Source organism: Zymoseptoria tritici, chromosome 1 (genome assembly GCF_000219625.1).
Source record: "Zymoseptoria tritici IPO323 chromosome 1, whole genome shotgun sequence".
Classification (NCBI taxonomy): Eukaryota; Fungi; Ascomycota; class Dothideomycetes; order Mycosphaerellales; family Mycosphaerellaceae; genus Zymoseptoria; species Zymoseptoria tritici.
The window spans coordinates 5,120,565-5,141,420 of NC_018218.1; the positions used below are offsets into that span (position 1 = coordinate 5,120,565).

A 20,856-nucleotide genomic window follows, 5' to 3' on the forward strand; every position below is an offset into this window, starting at 1 on the left:
CTACTCCGCATCAGTCATCTCAGCATCTTCTGACTCACCCGTTCTGACATCTCCGAGATCACCCATTTCGACATCTCCCATCCCATCACTGTCCGTCTCGGCCGTTCCATCACTATCCGACTCGTACATCGCTTCCAGCTCAAGCTCCAACCCCTTCCGTACGAGCAAATCGTTGCGCCTTCTCTCGTAGCCCTCGAGCTCCATCTTTCTCTCTAGTTTCTCCTCCTCTTCCTTCGTTAGCGCTCTACTCACGAACTTGCACAAAACCCCAATACTCTTGTCTGGCCACAACGCATCGGAGCGTCCTACCACCAAGGTCTTTGTCCAGAAGCTGTCCTCGAACATACGCTCCCAGTAACTGGGCTCCACCTTCCAGCGAATAGTCCATTCCCTCGTCAAGCTCTCTGCTGAGCCTCGCGTCAAAAGCATGTAGCCGAGATCCCTGTATTGTCTTATGGTCCCAACGTCCGGCCATTCCTGCAATACCATCTCGGCATTCAACTTCCGCTCATAAGACCCGAACAGCCGTCCACCGAATACTCGGCTCTGGACTTCAAACCCGTCTTCGCTCGTGCTAGCGTCTGGTCCGAGGAACATTGCGTCGTCTTTTGATCCCTTTAGCCAGGGCACCACGGCGTTGCGAATCGCATGCGACAATTCATGCAGCCAAAGGAATGCCAGATTGAACGAATGCCTCTTATGATCCTCGATCCTGTCGGATTGAAAAGCATCCTCGACCATCTGTATCATGCCCGGCGTGGTTGTGATGATGGACCCGTACCCCAGCAATCCCGCATCGAGTAGCGGGCGATTGCACTGCTTCAGGGTCCATCCCAAGGTTTTGTCCGTGGCGTCTTTATCCACAACCCATGTGACCTGAGATCCCATTCGGCCTAGGAACGTCCACGTGCAATCCTCTTGCTCTTTACTGAGATCGAGAAGCGGCTCCGGATATAGCCAGATGGAAGGCTTCGAGGCATCATCTCGTGGCGTGAGTTCAGGCTCGCGGTGCATAAGGGTGTGAAAGATCGGTAAAGCGTATGAGACAAAGCGAAAGTACAACCAGATCGCATCGGCAATGGAAGGACTGTTTCCCTCGAGAAATGACGGTAAGATGCGCTGCATCGGGTGTGCTTTGGTCACATCGCGGGGATGAATAGTTCGAAACTGGGTCGGCATGTTGGGAAGAGGGGCCTGAAACCGCATGGCGCGCTGGTTGGACCGAATTTGGGCGTACAACTTGCTCACTGCGCGAGCATCGCTGGCAACGATAGCAGTCTGTTCGTGCGCCATTTCCAGATGGCAAAGGTGTTGTCTGTAAGTGTGTGATTGCTGAGTATTGTTCGGGTTGTTTGGAGAGGACAGCTCAGTGACGGGATTTGCGAGCCTCAAGTACTCCAAGTCCGACTTACGGTTGACGAACATCTCAGACATATGTCTATTTCCATCGCCAGCTCTGTCTTCAGCTCTGTCTCGTAGGACTACGGCATCTCAAGCAACGAGTCACTCCGACGAGTCCAAGGAGCATTGAGACATTTCAGTCATGGAGGTAAGACTGAAGCTGCATCGCTCCAATACAGGATAGTGCTGTTTTAGTATGATAATGAAGCATTGTTCTTACTACTCAGGACAGAACAGATCAGATGTCTCGGAGCTCATTGATGTGGTCTCAGTCATCTCGCCTGCAGGTGTGTGCATTCTAAGTAGTAATTCAGAGGGAGTGGAAACAGTAGGGTAATCGTTGAGAGAGCTCGTCGGCCGTCTATGCGCGAACCTTGTTGTGTGCTTCTGATTCGCATTAATATGCTACCTACGTTCAGTCTGCTTGCTACCGTAGTCCACTCCAGTCGTTCGCTGGAATGTGGCCTAGCATTTGCTCGCTTACATAAGCACCAGCGACAATCCATGGATGCCTTTCCTCACCTCAGACGACCCTTCTCCTTGACTTCCAAGGTTTACTTCCATCAACATCCTATCACCGCACGCCTGCTCCTCCAAGACGTCGTGGCCATTCATCGAGATCTTGATCAGATCTTACTCGTCGCGTTCAATCTATGGACGCAAGTCGTGCGATGGGGCGACCATAAGACCTGATAAAATGTAAGAAGAAATTCATGTTATACCGTGGCTATAACGCTCAACGCTGACTCTGTTGCTTTGATGTCTCAGCTGACTTGCTCTTGTCTGCCATATTCCTCTCGCTTTGGGTGAACGTCTCGATCTCGCCCACAGCCGACCCTTGCTTCACCCACAGGTGTTCCCTCACTTCCGCATAATCCATGGATTGCATCTCGGAAGCTATAGCCTCCTCCTCGGCCAACGTCGTGTCTTTGAACACAGCCGTAACGCCAGCATCCCTTTTGGCATGTAACGCTGCAAGATTGCCCGCGATCCCCTCCTGAAGCCAGAACTCTTCCTCGAACATACGCTCCCAGAAGTCACTCTCGACCTTCCACAGCACGTTCCATTCCTTTGTCAATGCTCTCGACGAACCTCTCGTCTCGATCAGGTCGCCCATCTCCCGGTGGTAAGCCAAAGTCTGACTATCTGGCCACTCCTCCAAGCAGACTCCTCCCGCCCATGGGACTACGTCTCTCTGAAGCGACATGATCCCACCAAAGATTCTCTGCTCGACCTCGAAGCCCACCTCAGATGTTGGCGCATCTGTACCGAGAAAAACGTGTTGCGGCGTGTCGGGTTCCGCAGGAAGTACGGCGTGCACCACTGCGTGCGACATTTCGTGCAGCCACAAAATCGCCAATTGGGACGAGTGCCACTTTTCGCCTGCTGCATCATTGCCTGAGCGGGCGGCATCCTCGACCGCTCGGACCATTTTTACCGAAGTCGTGATCGTAGCCCCATGACCCATCAATCCACAGCGCAGCAGCGGACGGGTGCGCTGGATCGTGGCCATCCCTTCGTCCGACTCATTAAGACCCTTCCCTGCGTTTGGCTCACTGACGACCCAGTCTACAGCTTCTCCGATCTGTCGCATGTAATGCCAGGTCGATTCTTTCTGCTCTTTGATCAAAGTTAGGAGCGGCTCCGGATAGATCCACATCCTCGGGTCCGAGGCTCTCTTGCGCGGAAGCAGCTTAGGTACGGTGTGGATGAGGCAGTGGAAGATTGGTAGCGCATGGTCCAGAAGATGGGCGTAAAGCTGAGTCGCAGGCAGAAGGAACTTGCTGAAGCCCGCAGAGTTTGAGGGTTGCAGCAGCTTCGCTGGGAGAGAGGTCGCCGTGCGGCGAGGATGTCTTGCGCGGAATGCCGTCGGTCTGTTGGCATGATTCGTGTTCTCGATGGTGGAGCGGTCTGGGCGGTTCTCATTTGCGCGGACCTGGTCGGCGATGGACTGTTGTATGAGAGCATCGCTGGCAACGTGCGCTTTTATCTTCTTGGTCCGCGCCATTCTTGATTGCTAACAGAGATGTTCGCCAGCAGATGGTCGGTGGACGAATCAGGAAAGATGCAGAACACTGAGCGCAGAAGGTTGCGACGATTCACGGACCAGGCAGAGCGCGGTCCGTGTTGAGCTAGCCAGTGAATTGCTTCACGTCTCGTCACGCAACACTCCCAAGAATTTCCCGGTCGCGAGGCTCATACGACCTCATTAGCCGGAGCGAGCATAACGGACCGCACCAAGGGACGAAGACCCTAGCTTGACAAGGGCATTGTCGTGCTTTACGAAGGCCGGAATTCTGAATAGTGCAGAACTTCGGCGATTATCTCTGGCTGTGCGAATTGGGCGTCGTTGAGCGCATGCATATGGATGAGAAGCCGAAAAGGGTTGTATAGGTACAGTCTGCGTGGCAATGGCATCCCGAAAATAGACATTGTTCTCACTTCTCAGAGCTGAGCGGATCGATCGTCTTTCAGATGGTTGAGACATGTCTCGATAGCGTCGGCTGGTGTGTATACGATACTTGAGGGATGCAAGCTGTGGAGCGGTCAAGGAGGAGATCGATTGAACGTCCCAGCGCGGGCATTTATGGTGCGACTTGCGTTTGCTGCCTGTCTCTGATCTGCTTGCTCTACTGACATGGCATTGAACAGAAACTTGAAGAATAGACGATTGGATTGATAAGGATGATAGCTTTGAGACGAAAGCATCATTACGAGAACCATTCTGTCGTGCTCAATCGAGGCCACCGATCAGACCCAGGAGACATGGTCACGACACATGCGAGTGTTGGACTTTTCGTTTGCTCCGGGCTGTATCAATGCTAACTAAGATTGCTAGCGCCGGGAAATCTCGATCTCCTCCATCTTCTCGACCATGTCGCCCATCCCGATCACCTCATCGCCACGAACGCCCACATCTCCGTCCCCACCCATCACCTCTTCACGGTCCGATTCGTACGTCCCATCACTGTCTGTCTGATCAAAATCTTCCATCTCGGCCGCCAGACTATCCGTCAACACCAGATTGTGTTCGCGTAGCGTACACTTCCTGATCCGCATCTCAATACCGACGTCGATCCTTTCCTGGACGGACAACTCCCTGTCCCCGATCACACTCAAAACTCCGAAGCTTCTGTCCGGCCACAGCTGGAAGGCTGCCAATTCTCCCGCCTTCGACTGCTCCCAAAAGACATCATCGAACATCACCTCCCAGAAGCTCGGGCTGACCGCCCACAGTATACTCCATTCACTCGTCAGCCCGTCCGCTGACCCTCTAGTTTCGCACCCCCATCCTACTCGCTGATACTCCTTCACCGCCTGACAGTCCGGCCATTCCCTGAGCCACACCCCCGAAAGGGTCGGATCCTTCAGACGGACGAAGCTGCCACCAAAGATTCTTGCCTCCAGCTCCATCCCGATCTCGGTCGTACTTGATCCAGGATCAAGAAAGGCTTCCTGCCAATTCATCCCTGGAAGTACCGCATTAATCACGGCGTGTGAAAGCTCATGCAGCCATACAATCGCCAATCGAAACGAATGCCACTTCTGGGCCGCGGAATCGCCATCCTCTTTGCTGTCCTCGATATCCAGGATCATACCGGAGTCCGTCTTGATCTTCGATGCGCACCCGAGTAGGCCCAGGCCGTCGTGCACTAGCGGGAGGTGGTCTTGAATCCGCGTCGAACCTTCGACTGCGTGGCTGAAGCCATCCTTGCCTCTTTGTCCATAGGCCCAGGTTAGATGTCTCCCGATCCGTGCTAGGAAGGTCCACGTGTGGCCCTTCTGCTCCTGTGTCAACTGCCGGAGCGGTGCTGGGAATTCCCAAATTCTCGTCTGCGAGCTATCTGTCCGTGGAAGAACTACAGGTTTACGAAGCAGAAGTGTATGGAATATCGGCAATGCATGACCGACCAAGCGTTTATACAACAAAACCGCGGGCTCAATCGAAGGAATATTTCCGCCAGGGAAACGTGGTTCTATATCCTGCTGCGGGTTTGACGTGGATCCACCGCGGAGATCCTTGCGGCGGGACCGAGAGGGTGTCCGGGTGACAGCGAGGCGGTCTTGCCGTTCCATGGCGGCGTGATTGGCACGAATCTGGGCGTACAACTCATTCGCATCGTGGGCATCGCTGTCAGCGATATCGGTCGCTCTGCGCGGCATGTTATGATGACAATGGCGGGATTTCTGTAAGTATGTGGTCTGAATTATGTCTGCAGAGTCCATTGACAGATCTTACAGAGCTCAAGTACTCCAAGTCCTCCCATCTGCGATCCACAAATGTCCTAGACACACATCTATTTCGATCTTCAGCTCTGCCTCTGGAGTCTACGACATCTCACTCCGTCCGATTCCAAGGGGGGCTAAGACATTGCAGCCACGAAGACGAGACTAAAGAGACACAAGTCCGACGCAGAAACTGCCGGTTGTTTTACTCACTTTCCGGAGCTGAGCAAGCCTGATGTCTCGAATCTCACTGTATCATGGTCACAGAAGCCAAGCCAACGAATTGGTTGGCAAGAACCATACTGATCTGATCCATGCTGAGGTATCGGACCTGAAAAGACATGAATAAGTTTTCAAGGGGTTCCATTGTGACTGTTTGCCTCTGCTGATAATAAGTGCTTACATGCCTGCTCCTGGACTCAGAGATTGCTACTTGCGCCCCTCAATAACCAGTCCGCTGTCCTCCAATACGAATCCCTCCTCCTTCAGGACTCTGCGCATCTCGATCCAATCCGCCGGCGTCACCTTGCCCTGTCCCCACTTTGTCATCACTCCGGTCCTCCTTTCCGGCTGCAGCTTGGCAAGTCTCGAGGCGGTTGAGCCCGTTGCCCAGAAGCTCTCCTCGAACATGCTCTCGACATACTTCCACTCGATCTTCCAGGCTACAGCCAATCCTCGGGACATCTCGACTGGGGGTTCCCGAGTCTCCACGTTTGTCCCTCCCTGCCTGTAAGTGCTGACCGTCTCCCAGTCTGGCCATGACTTGAATGTCGGTTCTCCGCCTAAGATCGACTGCCCAGCGGGGAACAGCTGGAACTGTCCGCCGAATATTCTGGCCTCAACTTCAAATCCCAGCTCACTAGTCCTCGCCATCGGACCGAGCAAGATCTCATCATGTCCCTTACACGGCAGCACGGCATTCATGACCGCATGGGATAACTCATGCAGCCAAACCACCGCCAGGCGGAAGGAGAACCATCGCTGGCCCAACTGGTCTCCGTCTCGTACGGTTTTGGCAAGACTCTTCACCAAGGAACGAGAAGTGGTAATAGTCGATGCAGATCCCATCATACCGATATGATTCAAAGGATGATCGCTCTCCATTGTGCACAAACCGTTGGTGGTCGGCTTCCAACCTTGTGTTTTTGAGGTGCTGAGATCCCAGACGAGTTCTTCGGACAGCTTACCCAGGACGTCCCACGTACGCGCTCGTTGTTCTTGCGTGAGTGTAGTGAGCGGCTCTGGACACGACCACACCATCGATGCGCAAGCCTTGCGCGGAAATAGCTCTGGCTTGCGATGAATCAAGGTGTGGAAGATTGGGAGGGCATCAGAAAGGAAGTGCATGTATAGCTGCTTGGCGGATATGAGGGAGCGGCTATGCACCGATGTAATCTTTGGCTGCAAGAGATATATTGGATGTTCTTCTTTCGAGGATCTAGGATGGTCTAGACGGAAAGCCGTTGGCTCTTCTGGACGATGGCAATCAGGATCGAACGCGGCCTGGCTTGCATCGATCTGATCATGGAGAGACTTCTCTATGAGCTTGTCGCTTGCCGCACGGGCGATGGTGAGCTTGATCAGTCCCATGTTTTGAGATAGAAGCAATCTGCCGGTCGGCGGTTGATGCTTTGAAAGATGCTTTGGAAGATGGTTCGGAAGATGATGTGCAAAGGATGCAACGAGAAGACTGCAGAGCGCAAGATCATATTGACCTGGCTGGTCACTCGATTCACTTCTCGTCGACACACAACACCCGCCGCGATGTCTGCGTCACGACGCAGCGCGATTCACACGACCCATTCAGCTGGTCTTGTCATGACGGATCGCACCAGGCGAGAACAATGGGTATATGCTTGTTTCGACAAAGAAGTCGACTGGCTGAGTACCTGTTGTATCTCGACAAAGGCATTGTCCTGCTCCACGAAAGCTAAGGGGAATGGAGTCCTGGTAAATCGGCACAATCTGGTCGTTCGAAATCGGTATGTGTGTATACTGTGTAGGAAGGGATAAGGTAAGGTATTGGTATTTTCTGGATGTCGAAAGCCCCTATCTGAAGCGGATCTGCTGGCTATATGCCCACCTGATGTTTGCTAACTCTGCTTGCTCCAGGTCGGCAAAGTGATGCATGTCTCGCATGATTTCGAGAAGACATGAATGGGAAGATTCTGCTGGAACTGAGATCATTTCGAATACTGCAGACTAGCAAACGCTTTCAGAAGACGGAGACACAAGGCAAAGCCAGAGACAGGAGCGGTTTGCAGCGACATCCATTACCAGCTTGTCAAGTCTCAGCTCCACTTTCAACGGACCTACATTCATCCTATCGATTATTTGCTACGGCGATTGAAAGAAACTCGGAAATGTGAGGTACGAAGGAAACTGAGGTACATGAATCTGTCTACGTCCACTGACTACTTTGAATGCTATGTCCTGCCCACTCTCCGAACTCAATTTGGACGAACATTCAAATTCGCCAGATACTCGTCGATCTCCCGTGCAACATACCCATTAGCCAGTGACTCCTGCCTAGCTTTCTCCTTCTCGGCCACTGTGAGCGTCGTCTTTCGGAGTATGTGTAGGTCAGCTCGACGCTCTGGCCGCAACATACCCTGCCTGAGTCTCGCTTTGAGATGTTTCTGCCAGAACTGGTCTTCGAACATCTTCTCGACAAACCTCCAGTCGATCCTCCATTGCTTCACCCACAAGCGCTCCAACTCCGTCGCTGGCAGCCTCGCTATCAATCTATTGTCGTCGTTCCAGTATTCATGGATTGTCATCAGGTCTGGCCACTCTCGCATCCATACCTCGCCGGTATCCGCACGCGGGAGTCCCACATTTCCGTTCCGAACATTGAAGCGCCCTCCAAGGACCCTTCCTTCAACCTCGAATCCGGTCTCGCTGGTCTTGGCTCCGGGGCCGAGGAACACATCGTCCCATCCGACGCCCGGCAAGACAGCGTGCTCCACCGCGTGCGAAAGCTCGTGCAGCCAGGTCGTCGCCAAGTCGAACGAGCACCACTGGTGTTTCCTCGAATCTCCTGTACGTGCCGAAGCTTCGACCTGTTGAACCAGCTCTCTGGAAGTCGTTATGGTCGATCCGAACCCCAGCAACCCACAGAACTGCAGAGGACGGTCGGGCCGAAGAGTGCACTCTCCCTCTGCTACCATTTTCTTACCACCTTTGTTCATCTCTTCGCGGGAACATTCTTTCCATTCGATCTCTCTTCCAACCCTTCCCATATACTCCCATGTGATCGCTTTCTGCTCAGCTGTCAGCGTAACAAGCGGTTCTGGGAATGTCCACTCTTTCACATCAGAGTCGTCCTTACGTGCGGCAAGGGTAGGCATGCAATGAAGAAGGGAATGGAAGATCGGGAGTGCATGGTCAACGAAGTGCAGATACAGACGGATCGCGGAGTTGAGGGCAGGATCTTGCATGTGCAACACAGGTCGGAGGTAGTTGATGGGGTGGGTGATGAGGTCTTGCGGATGACCAGGAGTGCACTGATTGTGCTCGTGCTGTCTGATATCGAACGCTGCATGGTTTGCTTGGATTTGGTTGGCGAGAGTCTTCACTGTGAGACTATCGCCCGCCGCCAGGGGGGTGGTGGTCTTAATTCTCATCACTAAAAGGTGTTGAGGGTGGATATCAAGGGGATTGAAAGAAGTCTGGGAGAACACTAATAAGTAAGACGAAGCGCTAGAATTATATGGACATGGTTAGTCACTTCATGTAGTCCTTGACACACAACACCATTCACTCGACGTGACATTCTACGCACGACACCACCGGTCACTTTGAGAGTCGAATTCTTGAGCAGGAATAATGGCCTTGTTCAGCGCCGACAAAGGATTATTCACAATGCATCCGGCGCATCGTCGCCTTGCGCAACGATCCATTGCTCCCTGACCAAAGGACCTCTGCTGCCTGCTGGGACTGTCAAGATCAAGCCCTGACTTCGGCTTGCGGCAGGGAGAGGCAGATATGACCACTACCCTGTTGGACTCGGCTCTTAATCCATCCTGCAGTATGGAGATCCTCTCATTACAGTCTTGGTTGCTGGCATCTTTCTTTGTCGACCATGAGGGGTTGTTCTCATCCGCTCAAAGAATTGGTTTTCGACCGACCTCTGCCCACAATGCATTGTATCGCGAGCTCTTTGCTCCGTCACAAAGAATGTTCGGAGGAGCTTGACGGGTAGCTATATAAATAGCAGACTCGATACTCGCGCGGAAGGGTTTGGTTCTTCAGACTCTTTGCTACTCTCTCCCCACCAACGATCCCTTCCCTCCAGCACTCCAGCAATCGTGAAATAGTCGCCGGCCGACTATCCTCTCAAGCCCACTCACATAATGGTGAGATCTAACCCAGAGCGTGCGGCGAGGCCCAGCACTCCCAACCCTGGCCGTCGACCGGAATGCTCATCTCCAGGCCATCCTGTCGCTCCAGAGTCCACTAACTCCAGTCTCACTTCCCCCTCAGACTCTGCCCCAAACTCCGGTTCTCCTGCCCGCAACTACCCTAGGGGTGGAGAAAGCAGAATAAGAGGCGAAGAAATGGGCGTTGTCCTGGAGGATGGATTGGGTGTATGTCGAGAGAATGTTCGACCCCGGATTTTGGGCGGAAGAGAGTGCGACGAGGTCTCGCGATGCTCTCAGGGTGGTCAAGAAGGCGTGTGCTCTGGAACCGCCAATTGCTGGAAGGGTATTCACTGATGCGCAGTGGGAGGTTGTGAAGCGTGAGGTGCAACAAAAGTATCCAGGCCTGCGGTAGCGGAAGCGCTGGAAAAGCCGTTAGCATTAGCATTCATTGACATAAAATATCACTCCGCCTTGGCAGACCTCTCCGACAGTCCTTGCCCCTCACACATCTCCATTCAACGTTTGCTTGTTCGATGAACAAACTCCAATAGGCTGTAGCCTGTAGGGCATTGCACCAAAACCTGAGAGTGGATGCAAGAGATAAAGGATAATTCGCGAAATGTTTTTGCGATTCACTGGTCTGTAGGACAGTTCCCACAGCTGTGATTCAAGTTTCTTTGTCTCAGTCGAGCACATGTAAGATACGAGAAGTGCAACATACGTCACAGCTGGTGCACTACGCAGTAAGATTCCTCGTAAAGTCAGTCCAGAGCTTAGATTAGTATATATCGAAACGTCTCATCCAGCACTCTCGAGTCCTTTCAGTTCCTCCGAATGCTTCAACTAACCTGACCTCAATCCTGTACCACTGTAAGTGCCACAACTGCGTTCGTATTGCCTGTGAGCACTGCTGACACGACTCCACAAGCAAGCAACCTGGAACATGAAGTACTTCACTCTCCCGTTCATCGCGAGCATCGCTCTCACCTCGCTGGCTGCCAACCTTCCCTGTGGCAAAGACGTCGAATGCGTGCTCGATGCCAACACACCCTGCGGCACCAGCGTCGAATGCTCCCTTGGGTGTCAAGGTGGCTCATACCACCCCGTCTTATAGTCGGACTCGGTCTTCTTCGCCTGTAACCCGGGCATCGTACCTCTGTACAATGTGATGCTTTGCGGATGTCCGCGGACACAAAAGCCAGCTGTGGAGCCGCCTCATGGCAGTTTTGCAAGAACTACCAGCGACCGCGGAACTACTGCGTCGCTCCGAGCGCAAATATGGCGGCTTTCAGCTCGGCATGCCGTGGCATTGTTCGGCAGGGAACGGCGAAGAGTCCGCAGAAGCCTTTTGGTCCGCGCCGTATCCCGTGGCACGTACCTTTGCATCGTGCACAGCTTCACCGGTGACGCTGGAACCTGCGACGGCGACATAGGAGTCTTGAAATCATGTGCGCTTGCGTCAGGGTTGGCGACGGATGGCGATTGGCGACGATTGAGAGGTAGCGGAACTAAAGCGATGATGGAAAATCGGACAGGACTGATGACAACAGAGAATGACATTCGTTAGCACATCGGGACTTTCTCATAACTCGGGCTCCGGCCATTCGCCCTCGGTGACGATCGTCATGATTCCCGTGCGAACTTTTGCCGTTACTTCCTAGAGATCGCATCAGTCAGCACTCGTCTCTTTCCCCCTTGTCTTGCTCAACCACTGTAGACGGACCTTCAATTCCTGATGCGCCGGGCACTTCTCGTCGTAGAATGTGTGGTCTTCGTGGTTCCGAAAGATCGACTGCGAAGCTAGAGTAAAGCCTTCGCTGCGAGGAGAATCGGTGTTGAGGACTTTCCGAGCGGTATTTGAGATGATGTATGGCTTGCCGTCCTGTTCCATGATAGGAAACGCCTTAGCAATAAACCTCGATGGCGCTTGGACTGTAATTGTGGACAACGTACCTTCACTGCAGCTTTCCGTAGCTTGACATATTGTTGTAGCACGGTGTCGATGGACTCTTTTGGGATTTTGAACAGCGTCAGGCGTTTGACGTAGACGGGAGCTGCGTGGGACTTGGTCTGAAGATTCCTGATAGAGATCTGAGGGGTTCGGGACGCTGCTCGAGAGCAACGAGGGAGAGAGAACATGATTGTGCAATCTGGAGAGGAAGAGAGGGAACCAAGCGAGGTCGAAGGAGATGAGGTTGATAGATTAGCCGCTAGCATCGGCTTACTAATGTCCCACGACTTTGCCTCGCCCACCTTCCGCCAAGATTTCATTTCAGAATTTACTGAGTGATCGCGACACGCTCACGGCCAACGACACTCCCTCGCCACAACCACCCATCATGGCGCCAGCATCTCTCCTCGACTTGATCGAGTCCCTCCCGTCCTCGGACGTATGGGGTCCACCGACCACCACTGACACGACCCTGAACGGCGTGCCATATGCGCCGTTCAGCAAAGGCGACAAACTTGGGCGCATGGCAGACTGGACGAGCGAAGGCAAAGAACGTGAAGGACGCGGCGGGCGACAACAGTACAACCAGAGATACCGCGATCAGATCTACGGAGCGGGTCCAGGGGGCCTCCAAACAGTCTTCAACATCGAGGGCACAAATGAGGAGAGCTCGTTCTCGCTGGTGGATCGCTCTCAGACTTCGGCACGATCACGAGGATTTGGTGGACGAGGAGGCACATTCACGCGCGGTCGTGGACAACGAGGCGGACAGAACCAGCGTGGTGGACGGGGTACATTCCAGCGTGTGGGAGGTGGACGGGGAGGACAGCAGGGCTTCAACGACCGTGGTGGACGAGGTGGACGGAGAGGAGGTCGCTTTGGCTGGAAGGACTGGGACAAGCCGCAGCGCAACCGGGAGGCTTCGGTGCAGCCAAAGGACTCGTGGCATATGCTCGAGGAGATCGACTTCAACCGTCTGTCGAAGCTCAACTTGGATACCGGCGAAGGCGAGGATCTGGACGACTATGGTTTCCTCTACTACTACGATCGCTCTTACGACAAGCAACCTGGTGCGCCGACTTCCATCCGCAAGCTGACTGTCCTCGACCGCGCCGCATACAATGTCACAACTTCGTCCGATCCTGTCATTCAAGAACTGGCCGAGAAGGACGAAGCCACCATCTTCGCCACGGACAACATCCTCTCCATGATCATGTGTGCGCCTCGCTCCGTCTACAGTTGGGATATCATCATGACCAAGCAAGGCAATAAGATCTTCATCGACAAGCGGGACGGTAGCAGTCTCGACATGGTGACCGTGAACGAGAACGCCGCCGATGCGCCTCTCGAAATGAGCGAGGGCAACAAGGATCAGATCAACGCTCCAGGCGCATTGAAGGAGGAGGCTACACACATCAATAACGTCTTCCCCACACAAGTCGTGACCGAGTCCGACTCCAGCAAGCACGAGATGCCCAACGAGCACCCCTTCTACAACTCCGCCGAGGAGACCGATCCTCCCGCCTCGAAATCCTACAAATACCGCCGCTTCGATCTCTCTCTTGAGGCCGATGCCGAGCCTCTGCACTTGATTGTGCGAACAGAGCTGGACGCTGTGGTCAAGAACAACATTTCCGGCGAGGACCAGTACCTCACCATCAAGGCCCTCAACGAGTTTGACAACAAGGCACAGGGCAGCGGTGGTGCGCTCGACTGGAGGACAAAGTTGGCCAGCCAGCGTGGTGCCGTGGTTGCGACGGAGATGAAGAACAACTCTTGCAAGCTCGCGCGATGGACTGTGCAGAGCATTCTCGCGAAGGCTGATCTGATGAAGCTTGGGTACGTATCTTGCCTCTTTTCCCATTCCTGCAGCTCACACTGACACACTACTCACAGATTCGTCTCCCGCGCCAACCCCAAATCCACAACCGAGCACGTCATTCTTGGAGTGTTGGGCTACAAGCCTCGCGAATTCGCTGCGCAGATGAACTTGAACCTCAACAACGGCTGGGCCATCGTGCGAACATTCGTCGACATGGTGATGAAGGAGCCGAATGACGGCAAGTATGTGCTCGTCAAGGATCCAAACAAGCCTACGATTCGGTTGTACCAGGTACCGAGGGATACGTTCGAGGAGGACGAGGGCGAGATGGAGGGCATGTCAGTGGTTGGTGAGGAGGGTGATGACTAGATCTTGCGTGTAGATGTTCGGAGCGAGGATGAGTTTGACGTATGAACGAGTCTGCGCCGCCCTGGAGACGTATTGCATGTTCCCAAGCTCCAGCTTGTTCCTCCAGAACTGCAGTCCAATGGGTGTTCTCTGTAGCTTATCAAGTCCACTAACATGGATCTCGGAAGCTCGGAAGCATTGCGGAACCAAGCAATACCGCTTTGTCCCTCCGACTTTCTTCACCCAAAGCGGCAGTAAGCTCCCCATGTCGGCATTTCTTGGGGCTCAATTCCCCCGCCGTTCGCTACCCACGACAAGCTACAACATTTCCGAATGCTGCAGTTGGACACGGCGTGGTGGTCGGTAGGTGATGTAGCTGAGCTGGGATCTGATGGAGGAGTCGGACACTTGCCTGACACTTCTCCACTCTCGGCTGGGGTGAGCTCTTTCTTTCTTGAGTCTACGATTGTGTGTGGAGACAACGACATACTCGAGGAATTTGAGCTGAGCTGCAGTGGGACGGCAACATCGAAGCGAAATCACGACTTGAACGAAGTGACGACCACGACGCCCGGAATCGAGCACGAAAGCCTGCTGTTCGGAAGGCAACACGTGCGGCTGGAAAAGCATCCTCGCCAAGCCTCCCCATGGCGGCGTATATTCCAACAGAAGACTTGACATGGCATCGTCCATGTTCAAGTGAGAGACGATTGGCAACCGTCCCTCACGGTCGAGGGAAGGCCGTGCTATGCTCAGACTTTGGACGACGGATGACCACATCTGCGGAGAACTTCAACACGATAGCCGTCCGCGATGAGGCTTTGCAAGCTTGGTCTGGTGAGAAAGCAGTTCTTGTTTGTGACTTTGCTGCAGCGCAAAGAAGGAAGCTCGCATTAGTGACGGAGAGAAATGAGATTGGCCACGGTGGAGTGACTGTGGAAATGGACGGCTTCAAGTTCGATACGGGCTCAGCAGCAGGTCGTGGATGGTCTGAAGAGGACGAACTGTATTACGGTGCCGTGGAGCGAACTCATGAGAATGTACCAGCGCTCCCCATAAGCGACTACGCTATACCTGTTGTCTACTCCAACCGGGCCTCTGGATTTGTTCGCCGCAACGTCGGAGTCGAACCGAACGGAGACAGAGACTACTACGGTGCCGCAGATCTGGAAGCATACCACCACGTGGAAGCCGCTCAACAAGGATTTTCCACACGCATCACCACCTGCCTCGAGTCGAGTCCGGAGCTCGAAGCTACTCTCACAGTACCTTCCGCAGACCCATCATATACTCTGCCCCACGACTCTCCTGACCAACCACGTTCATCGTCCATAGCTCTGGAACGGCTTGCCATGATCCGCTCTCAGCTCGAGTCAAGGCTGCCCACGCCGGTCATTCCGGATGTACAGTGCAAAAGATCGCAATGCCAGGACCGTTTGGTGAGACTGATGGCTACTCATGCAATCGACGTAGATACGAAATGGTGTGTACATGAGGGTTGTGGTCGGGTCTCGAAGTCGAGGGAGGAGTGGGAGGCGCATGTTGGATCGGAACATCACGTTGAGAGGAAAGACAGGCTGTCATCGTGGGAAGACTGGGGAGAGGGAGGGATGTGCGGTGCTTGATTAGATGGTATGAAGGGACCTGAGCAGGTCAGGAAGTGGACGTCGTCGACAAAGTGAAGCACTACCGGAAGGTTGCAATTCTGAGCTATCATGCAAGACTGGACGCACGGAAAAAACCTCGTTTGAAGCAACGGATGCAAGCCGGATTCGTCAAAATACACCGTTCTGGGGTATATTCCACATTCCATGCCGCTTCGGGCGCTATGGCTTCACACCAGTCGACTCTTGGAGACCATCACGTACGAGCGTACACCATGCAGCACAAACTTCCCTGGTTAAATAGACAAGTCCAGCACAAGTCCAGACGGTCTATCACCGAGTATCGAGATCAAGTAATGGACTCCTCTGTTTACTTCGCTGTGCTCTTCTCGCAATGCTTCTCCGCATCGAACCTACTTCATCTCGACGTGGATGGTTTGCTATCGCACTGCTCGAGGTACACGGCATGGCTGCAGTGCGATGGAGATGATGCAGTCGTGCTAGGATCAGGTAGGACGAATCGTGCCAGTCTCTTCGCAGTCAGCTTGCCCTTCGCACTTTCTTCCTCCTCACGATCGCGATTGACTTTACGAGTGACGACCACAGACAAGCTTGAGTGATTGCTGCGCTTGGATTATTTCATAATAAATATCAAAGTCTGATCTTCTGTGGCGGCGTCTTATCTGACAGAAAGCCGGGTTCCGAGCAACGGATCTTGACCGTACCGATCGCTTTGATTCTGGAAAAGCGTTGAAGGCAGATCTTGGAGACACAGTCCAGGGGAAAAGAGGGAGTACCTGGAACTGGAGTAGACGGCCTTCTCCTATCAGGAAGATCGCATCCAAAGCGATGGCGCTGTCTTCGGCATCAACCTGCCAGTGTGACAGCTGCTACGTCCCGATCATACCGAAGCCCAAGCTCCGAGATCGACACCACACAGCGGTCCTCAGCTCAGACTTTGCAAGACGAAACACCTCACCGACCACGATCATAGACAAGTACGGACGACCAGTCATCGAAGGCATGGGCTACTGGCCTGCCGATTGAGGAGTCCTCGTCGCCGACTACGAGGAGATACGACTAAGTCAAGCCGTGAGGAGGAACACACAGGGCACAGAGGACGGAGAGTCCTACGAACAAGAACTCTTGCAAGATATCCAAGCGTGGGTACCCGCGAACAAACAAGAACTGGCCTTTGACGTGGACATTCGACCAGACGATGAGAAATTGGCAGAGCAGCGGGAGCAAGAGGAACGTTACCGCCTTGCCATGGAGCGATGCTTTGCCAGTATAAAAAAGCTGTCAGATGAAGGCGGTCTAGAACCGGGGCGGTACTTTAATTCCATCGAAGACTGTGACGAGGAAACGAGACGGAGGTTTGTTATCAGTTTAAACGACTGTGGAATGATGTGCGGCAGCTCAGAAGAGCTTGATGCACGCCGTCGAACCTCAGCTCTCGCAGGAAAGCTCTTTGACCACTTCGACCCGCAGTCCGGAGACAGCGAGCCCACCGGTCCACTCGAAATCCCATACGAAGATCCGGTGTACTCGTTCGTCTTCGACCCTCCTACCGCGGCGCCACCCGACAAATCTCTCCGTCGACTTTCGCTGGTGAAGGCTCAGTTAGAATCGAGGCCACCTCCATTGGTTGTTCTGAATATACAGTGCCGGAAGCGGCCGTGTCTGTTTCATTTGGCCCAGCTATTTACCAGTCCGTCGATGGACGCGGAGGGCCGTGGGTGTGTGCATGACAGCTGTAAACACGTTTCGAGAACGAAGGAGGAATGGGAGAGGCATGTTGTGACTGAGCACCACGTGGAGTGGAGGAAGAGGGAAGTACGGTGGGAGGACTGGGGAGAAGGATGGACGTGTTGTGCTTGATCCACCGAAAAAAGGAGTTTGGAGACTTGTCGGTTCGCCCGTGGAAAGCCTGCTACGAGCACTGGCGGCCGAACATCACTCTAGAGCTGCAGGTGTTGCGAATCACAAGTGCGACGCCGGATTCGTCGAGAAATGCCGTTTCGGGGGATGTCACATTCCACACCGCTTTGGGTACTGCATCGCGAGCTTGACACCTGTGGATCCTGGAGAATTCAGAGTGCAAGCCGACAACGTCCAGCATCAACTCTGACGGTTGACTCAATGAGTCCAGCTCGAGATCAGACGACGTGGTATCGCCATCGAAGACCTGCTTGTACCGTGCCAGTAATGAACATACGTCCCTTTGTCCTCGACATGGACTTGGCCAACACATGCTCCCGGCGAAGCTCGCTCGCTTTGTCTTTGTCCTCGACGAGCGTTCAACAACAATGAAAGACAATATCAGACCGACTGTGCCTCGTTTTCCCAATCTCAAGCAGCAACATCCATTCCGTCGTCGATCATCGGTTCTTTCCCACATTCGTTTCTGCAAGATGAGAGTCCCTAATATGAAAGTGGTACAGACCCACTCCACAGTGCCTGATGCCAGCATCTTCACGACAACCATCTTCGAGGCATTACCGCCTTTCGCAGCGGCGCAAGCCACACCCGCGGTCGACGTAACAAGTCATGGCAAGTCATTCCGCTTCGGCGCTGTGGGCAGGCGACCGCAAATGCACACTCCCTCGCCAACCACTCCCGACCATACCACTCCAGAACAGACGTCCGAAGCCATCGAAGTCCGATCACCGGAAGAGATCTCCGACACTGAGAAACGACAGGTCCAAGCAGCGAACCCTTGCCCTTCTGGCCTGCAATACATCAAGTGCTCCGATGGCAGCTTCGAAGGTTGTGGCAACAAGAACATCTGCGCCATCAACGCCACTACAGCCTCAGGAGCCGTCGCCTCCACAACGGCTGGCTCTCAATCCACGAGAAGAACGACCACAGCTCCCTCCAGCACCGCACCAGGGATTCAGACTGCGACCCGTGGATCCTCGACAACAGCACCTTCGAGCACCACTTCCGACTCTACCGCTCCCACCCCTTCTCCCTCCTCCAGCAGCAAACCCTCAGTAGGCGGAATAGCCGGCGGAGCCGTAGGCGGCATCCTCGCCATCCTCGCCCTTCTCTGCCTCTTCGCCTTCCTCTTCCGCCGGCACCGTCGCACGATCGAAAAACGCCGCGCCGCTTCCCTCCCTACCAACAACTTCCCTTCTAAATCGGCATCCTATCGCGACAAACCCCGTCAACACAATCGATCAATGAGTACCGCCAATGATGTCTTCGCTTTTGTAGGAAAAGTCGCAGGAGGTGCAGGAGGAGGTGCGTATAATGCTGTTTCTTCATACACGATTCCGCACCATACCCGTCAGAGGAGTATTTTCCGCTCTTTTCCGAAAGAAGGGGAGGAGAATTACTATGATGATGATGGGGATGGGAGGATATCGCCGACAGGTGGCCGTTCAGGGCAGCAGGATAGGATGTGGGTCTGACACCCCTCTTCTTTGTAGGTACTCCCTCCGACCAGCGATCTCACGACGAGATGCAGAAGAATACGCTTGCTGATTCACGATTTCCGCCCGACCAGAAGACTCCGGCGCAGCAATTCCCCAGCCCTGGGTTGAGAGCGGAGGGAGGACCAGGACTGCCGCCCGCGGCGTTTTTGAGACCAGTGCCGATGTTGGATGGGAGAGAGATTCATATGATGGGTGAGGGGAGGGTGAGGAGTGAGTTGAGTGGGAAGAGGAGTAGTGGACGGAGTAGGTTTCGGGAGGAGGGGTTGGTGGAGATGGAGGATACTGTGAGCCTTTCCTCTCCTTCTGTTGTGGCTGATCTTGCGGAGGAAAGTGTGGTATGCGTCCTTGCTAACATCATCGTCCAGTCACGAACAACGACCACACCCCCACCACCAACCTCACCCGACATCGAGTCTCCCATCCTCGGCCACCCTTCTCAACAACGACACATCCCCTCCATCTCATCCACACTCTCCTCTCCGACCCCGCGAAACCACCACCTCATGTCCTGGTCCACCTACTCATCTCGAGACTCCCACGCGGCTGACGACGAGAACTTCGAAATGACGGCCACCATGACGCCGAAGCGACAACCAGGTGCGAGAATGTCACCGGCGACAAGTAGTCCGCCGGGATCAGCGGCGCAGGTCAGTCCGTTGAGGCCTTCGTCAAGAGGGAGTCGAGATTCGAAGGCTAGTGGAGAGACGCTGGGGAGTGGGGTTTATGTTGTTAGTCCGTTGAGAAAGGAGAGGTTTGAGGGCGGGAGGGGAAGGGGCCGGTGAGGAAGGATATGGTGATTTGAGTAGGCGATCTTGTAGCGGATGTGTTCATACGGCGTACTCGTCATTCTTCCTGGTCGTTGGAGGGCGCTTTGTCCATCGTCCACCCCGATTTTTCGACTTCATTGCTCGGCATCCTCAACCGGCACACATCGATCTGGCGGCTCGATCTGGCGGCTCAATAGATTTAGCAAGCTCCTCTGCGTCCTCGACCAGCATGTCGTGAAATACCGTCATATACACCGCGTTGCCATTCAGCTCAGCTTCGAACTGTATTTCCCTCGTCATATACCGACTCTGAACGCCTATAGCTGAAAGCCAAGGGAAGTGACATCTTGAGCTCGACTTCGGAGCTAGTGATTTGAGACTATGTGACGAAAGATCGGAAGTAGCAAGTTGTCGTGTTTGATACCTGTTGCCTGCGCGCCACAGTATGATGTACTCAGGTCCCCGAGCTCAGGTAGAGATCTACTCTCATCGCTGGCAACCCGTCGATAGCATATCGTGGGTTGATCCAGCGGTCGATATGGGTATGCTACGAAGTTGTTGTGACGAAGAAGGAAGTGAGGTCAAAAACACGGCCTCGTCCACTGTTCTGGGTCCATCAATTTGGCCATCAAATATTCACGCACCTCGGGCGAGCTCTCTCGGCCGATACCGCAGCCGTGGGAGCTCGCATTGCGACAAGGTCCCAAGCGTTAATCTCTCACAACTTCCAATTCCAACTTCTTCCTACGCATATACGACCTCGTCTCCTCGATCTTCTGCCGGAGGAATTTCACGTGTATAGACAGTCCCGGCATCTCCTACATTCGACCGTCCAGTCCGCACCAGGTCCGCCTCTCGATTCCACCCCCACGACTCCACCCCACGACTCCCCTCCTCCGCGCACGCGACCTTCCTCCTCATATACCGCAACC

At 54.0% G+C, this 20,856-nt stretch overlaps 6 protein-coding genes across 6 annotated transcripts; 1 reads left to right on the plus strand and 5 right to left on the minus strand.

Annotated features, from left to right (window-relative positions):
* Positions 1–1,425, minus strand: MYCGRDRAFT_90064 (uncharacterized protein; the record flags this gene model as incomplete). Its single annotated transcript, XM_003856947.1, has 1 exon — positions 1–1,425. The coding sequence occupies one exon, from the start codon at positions 1,423–1,425 to the stop codon at positions 1–3; it is 1,425 nt and encodes a 474-aa protein (XP_003856995.1).
* A 712-nt stretch (positions 1,426–2,137) lies between these two features.
* Positions 2,138–3,409, minus strand: MYCGRDRAFT_90065 (uncharacterized protein; the record flags this gene model as incomplete). The annotated part of the gene is made up of 1 exon (XM_003856946.1): positions 2,138–3,409. The coding sequence occupies one exon, from the start codon at positions 3,407–3,409 to the stop codon at positions 2,138–2,140; it is 1,272 nt and encodes a 423-aa protein (XP_003856994.1).
* An 827-nt stretch (positions 3,410–4,236) lies between these two features.
* On the minus strand, positions 4,237–7,218 carry MYCGRDRAFT_90066 (uncharacterized protein; the record flags this gene model as incomplete). The annotated part of the gene is made up of 4 exons (XM_003856945.1): positions 4,237–5,589; positions 5,642–5,699; positions 5,880–5,959; positions 6,079–7,218. The coding sequence occupies 4 exons, from the start codon at positions 7,216–7,218 to the stop codon at positions 4,237–4,239; spliced, it is 2,631 nt and encodes an 876-aa protein (XP_003856993.1).
* An 860-nt stretch (positions 7,219–8,078) lies between these two features.
* Positions 8,079–9,254, minus strand: MYCGRDRAFT_90067 (uncharacterized protein; the record flags this gene model as incomplete). The annotated part of the gene is made up of 2 exons (XM_003856944.1): positions 8,079–8,179; positions 8,240–9,254. The coding sequence occupies 2 exons, from the start codon at positions 9,252–9,254 to the stop codon at positions 8,079–8,081; spliced, it is 1,116 nt and encodes a 371-aa protein (XP_003856992.1).
* A 2,407-nt stretch (positions 9,255–11,661) lies between these two features.
* On the minus strand, positions 11,662–11,895 carry MYCGRDRAFT_31474 (uncharacterized protein; the record flags this gene model as incomplete). Its single annotated transcript, XM_003856943.1, has 1 exon — positions 11,662–11,895. A coding segment is annotated over one exon (234 nt), but the record flags the coding sequence as incomplete, so codon positions are not given.
* Positions 11,896–12,323: 428 nt separating this feature from the next.
* MYCGRDRAFT_98830 (uncharacterized protein) lies at positions 12,324–14,529 on the plus strand (the record flags this gene model as incomplete). Its single annotated transcript, XM_003856649.1, has 3 exons — positions 12,324–13,782; positions 13,840–14,103; positions 14,511–14,529. 3 exons carry the CDS (start codon positions 12,332–12,334, stop codon positions 14,527–14,529), a joined length of 1,734 nt encoding a protein of 577 aa, XP_003856697.1.
* Between the last annotated feature and the right edge of the window lie 6,327 nt (positions 14,530–20,856).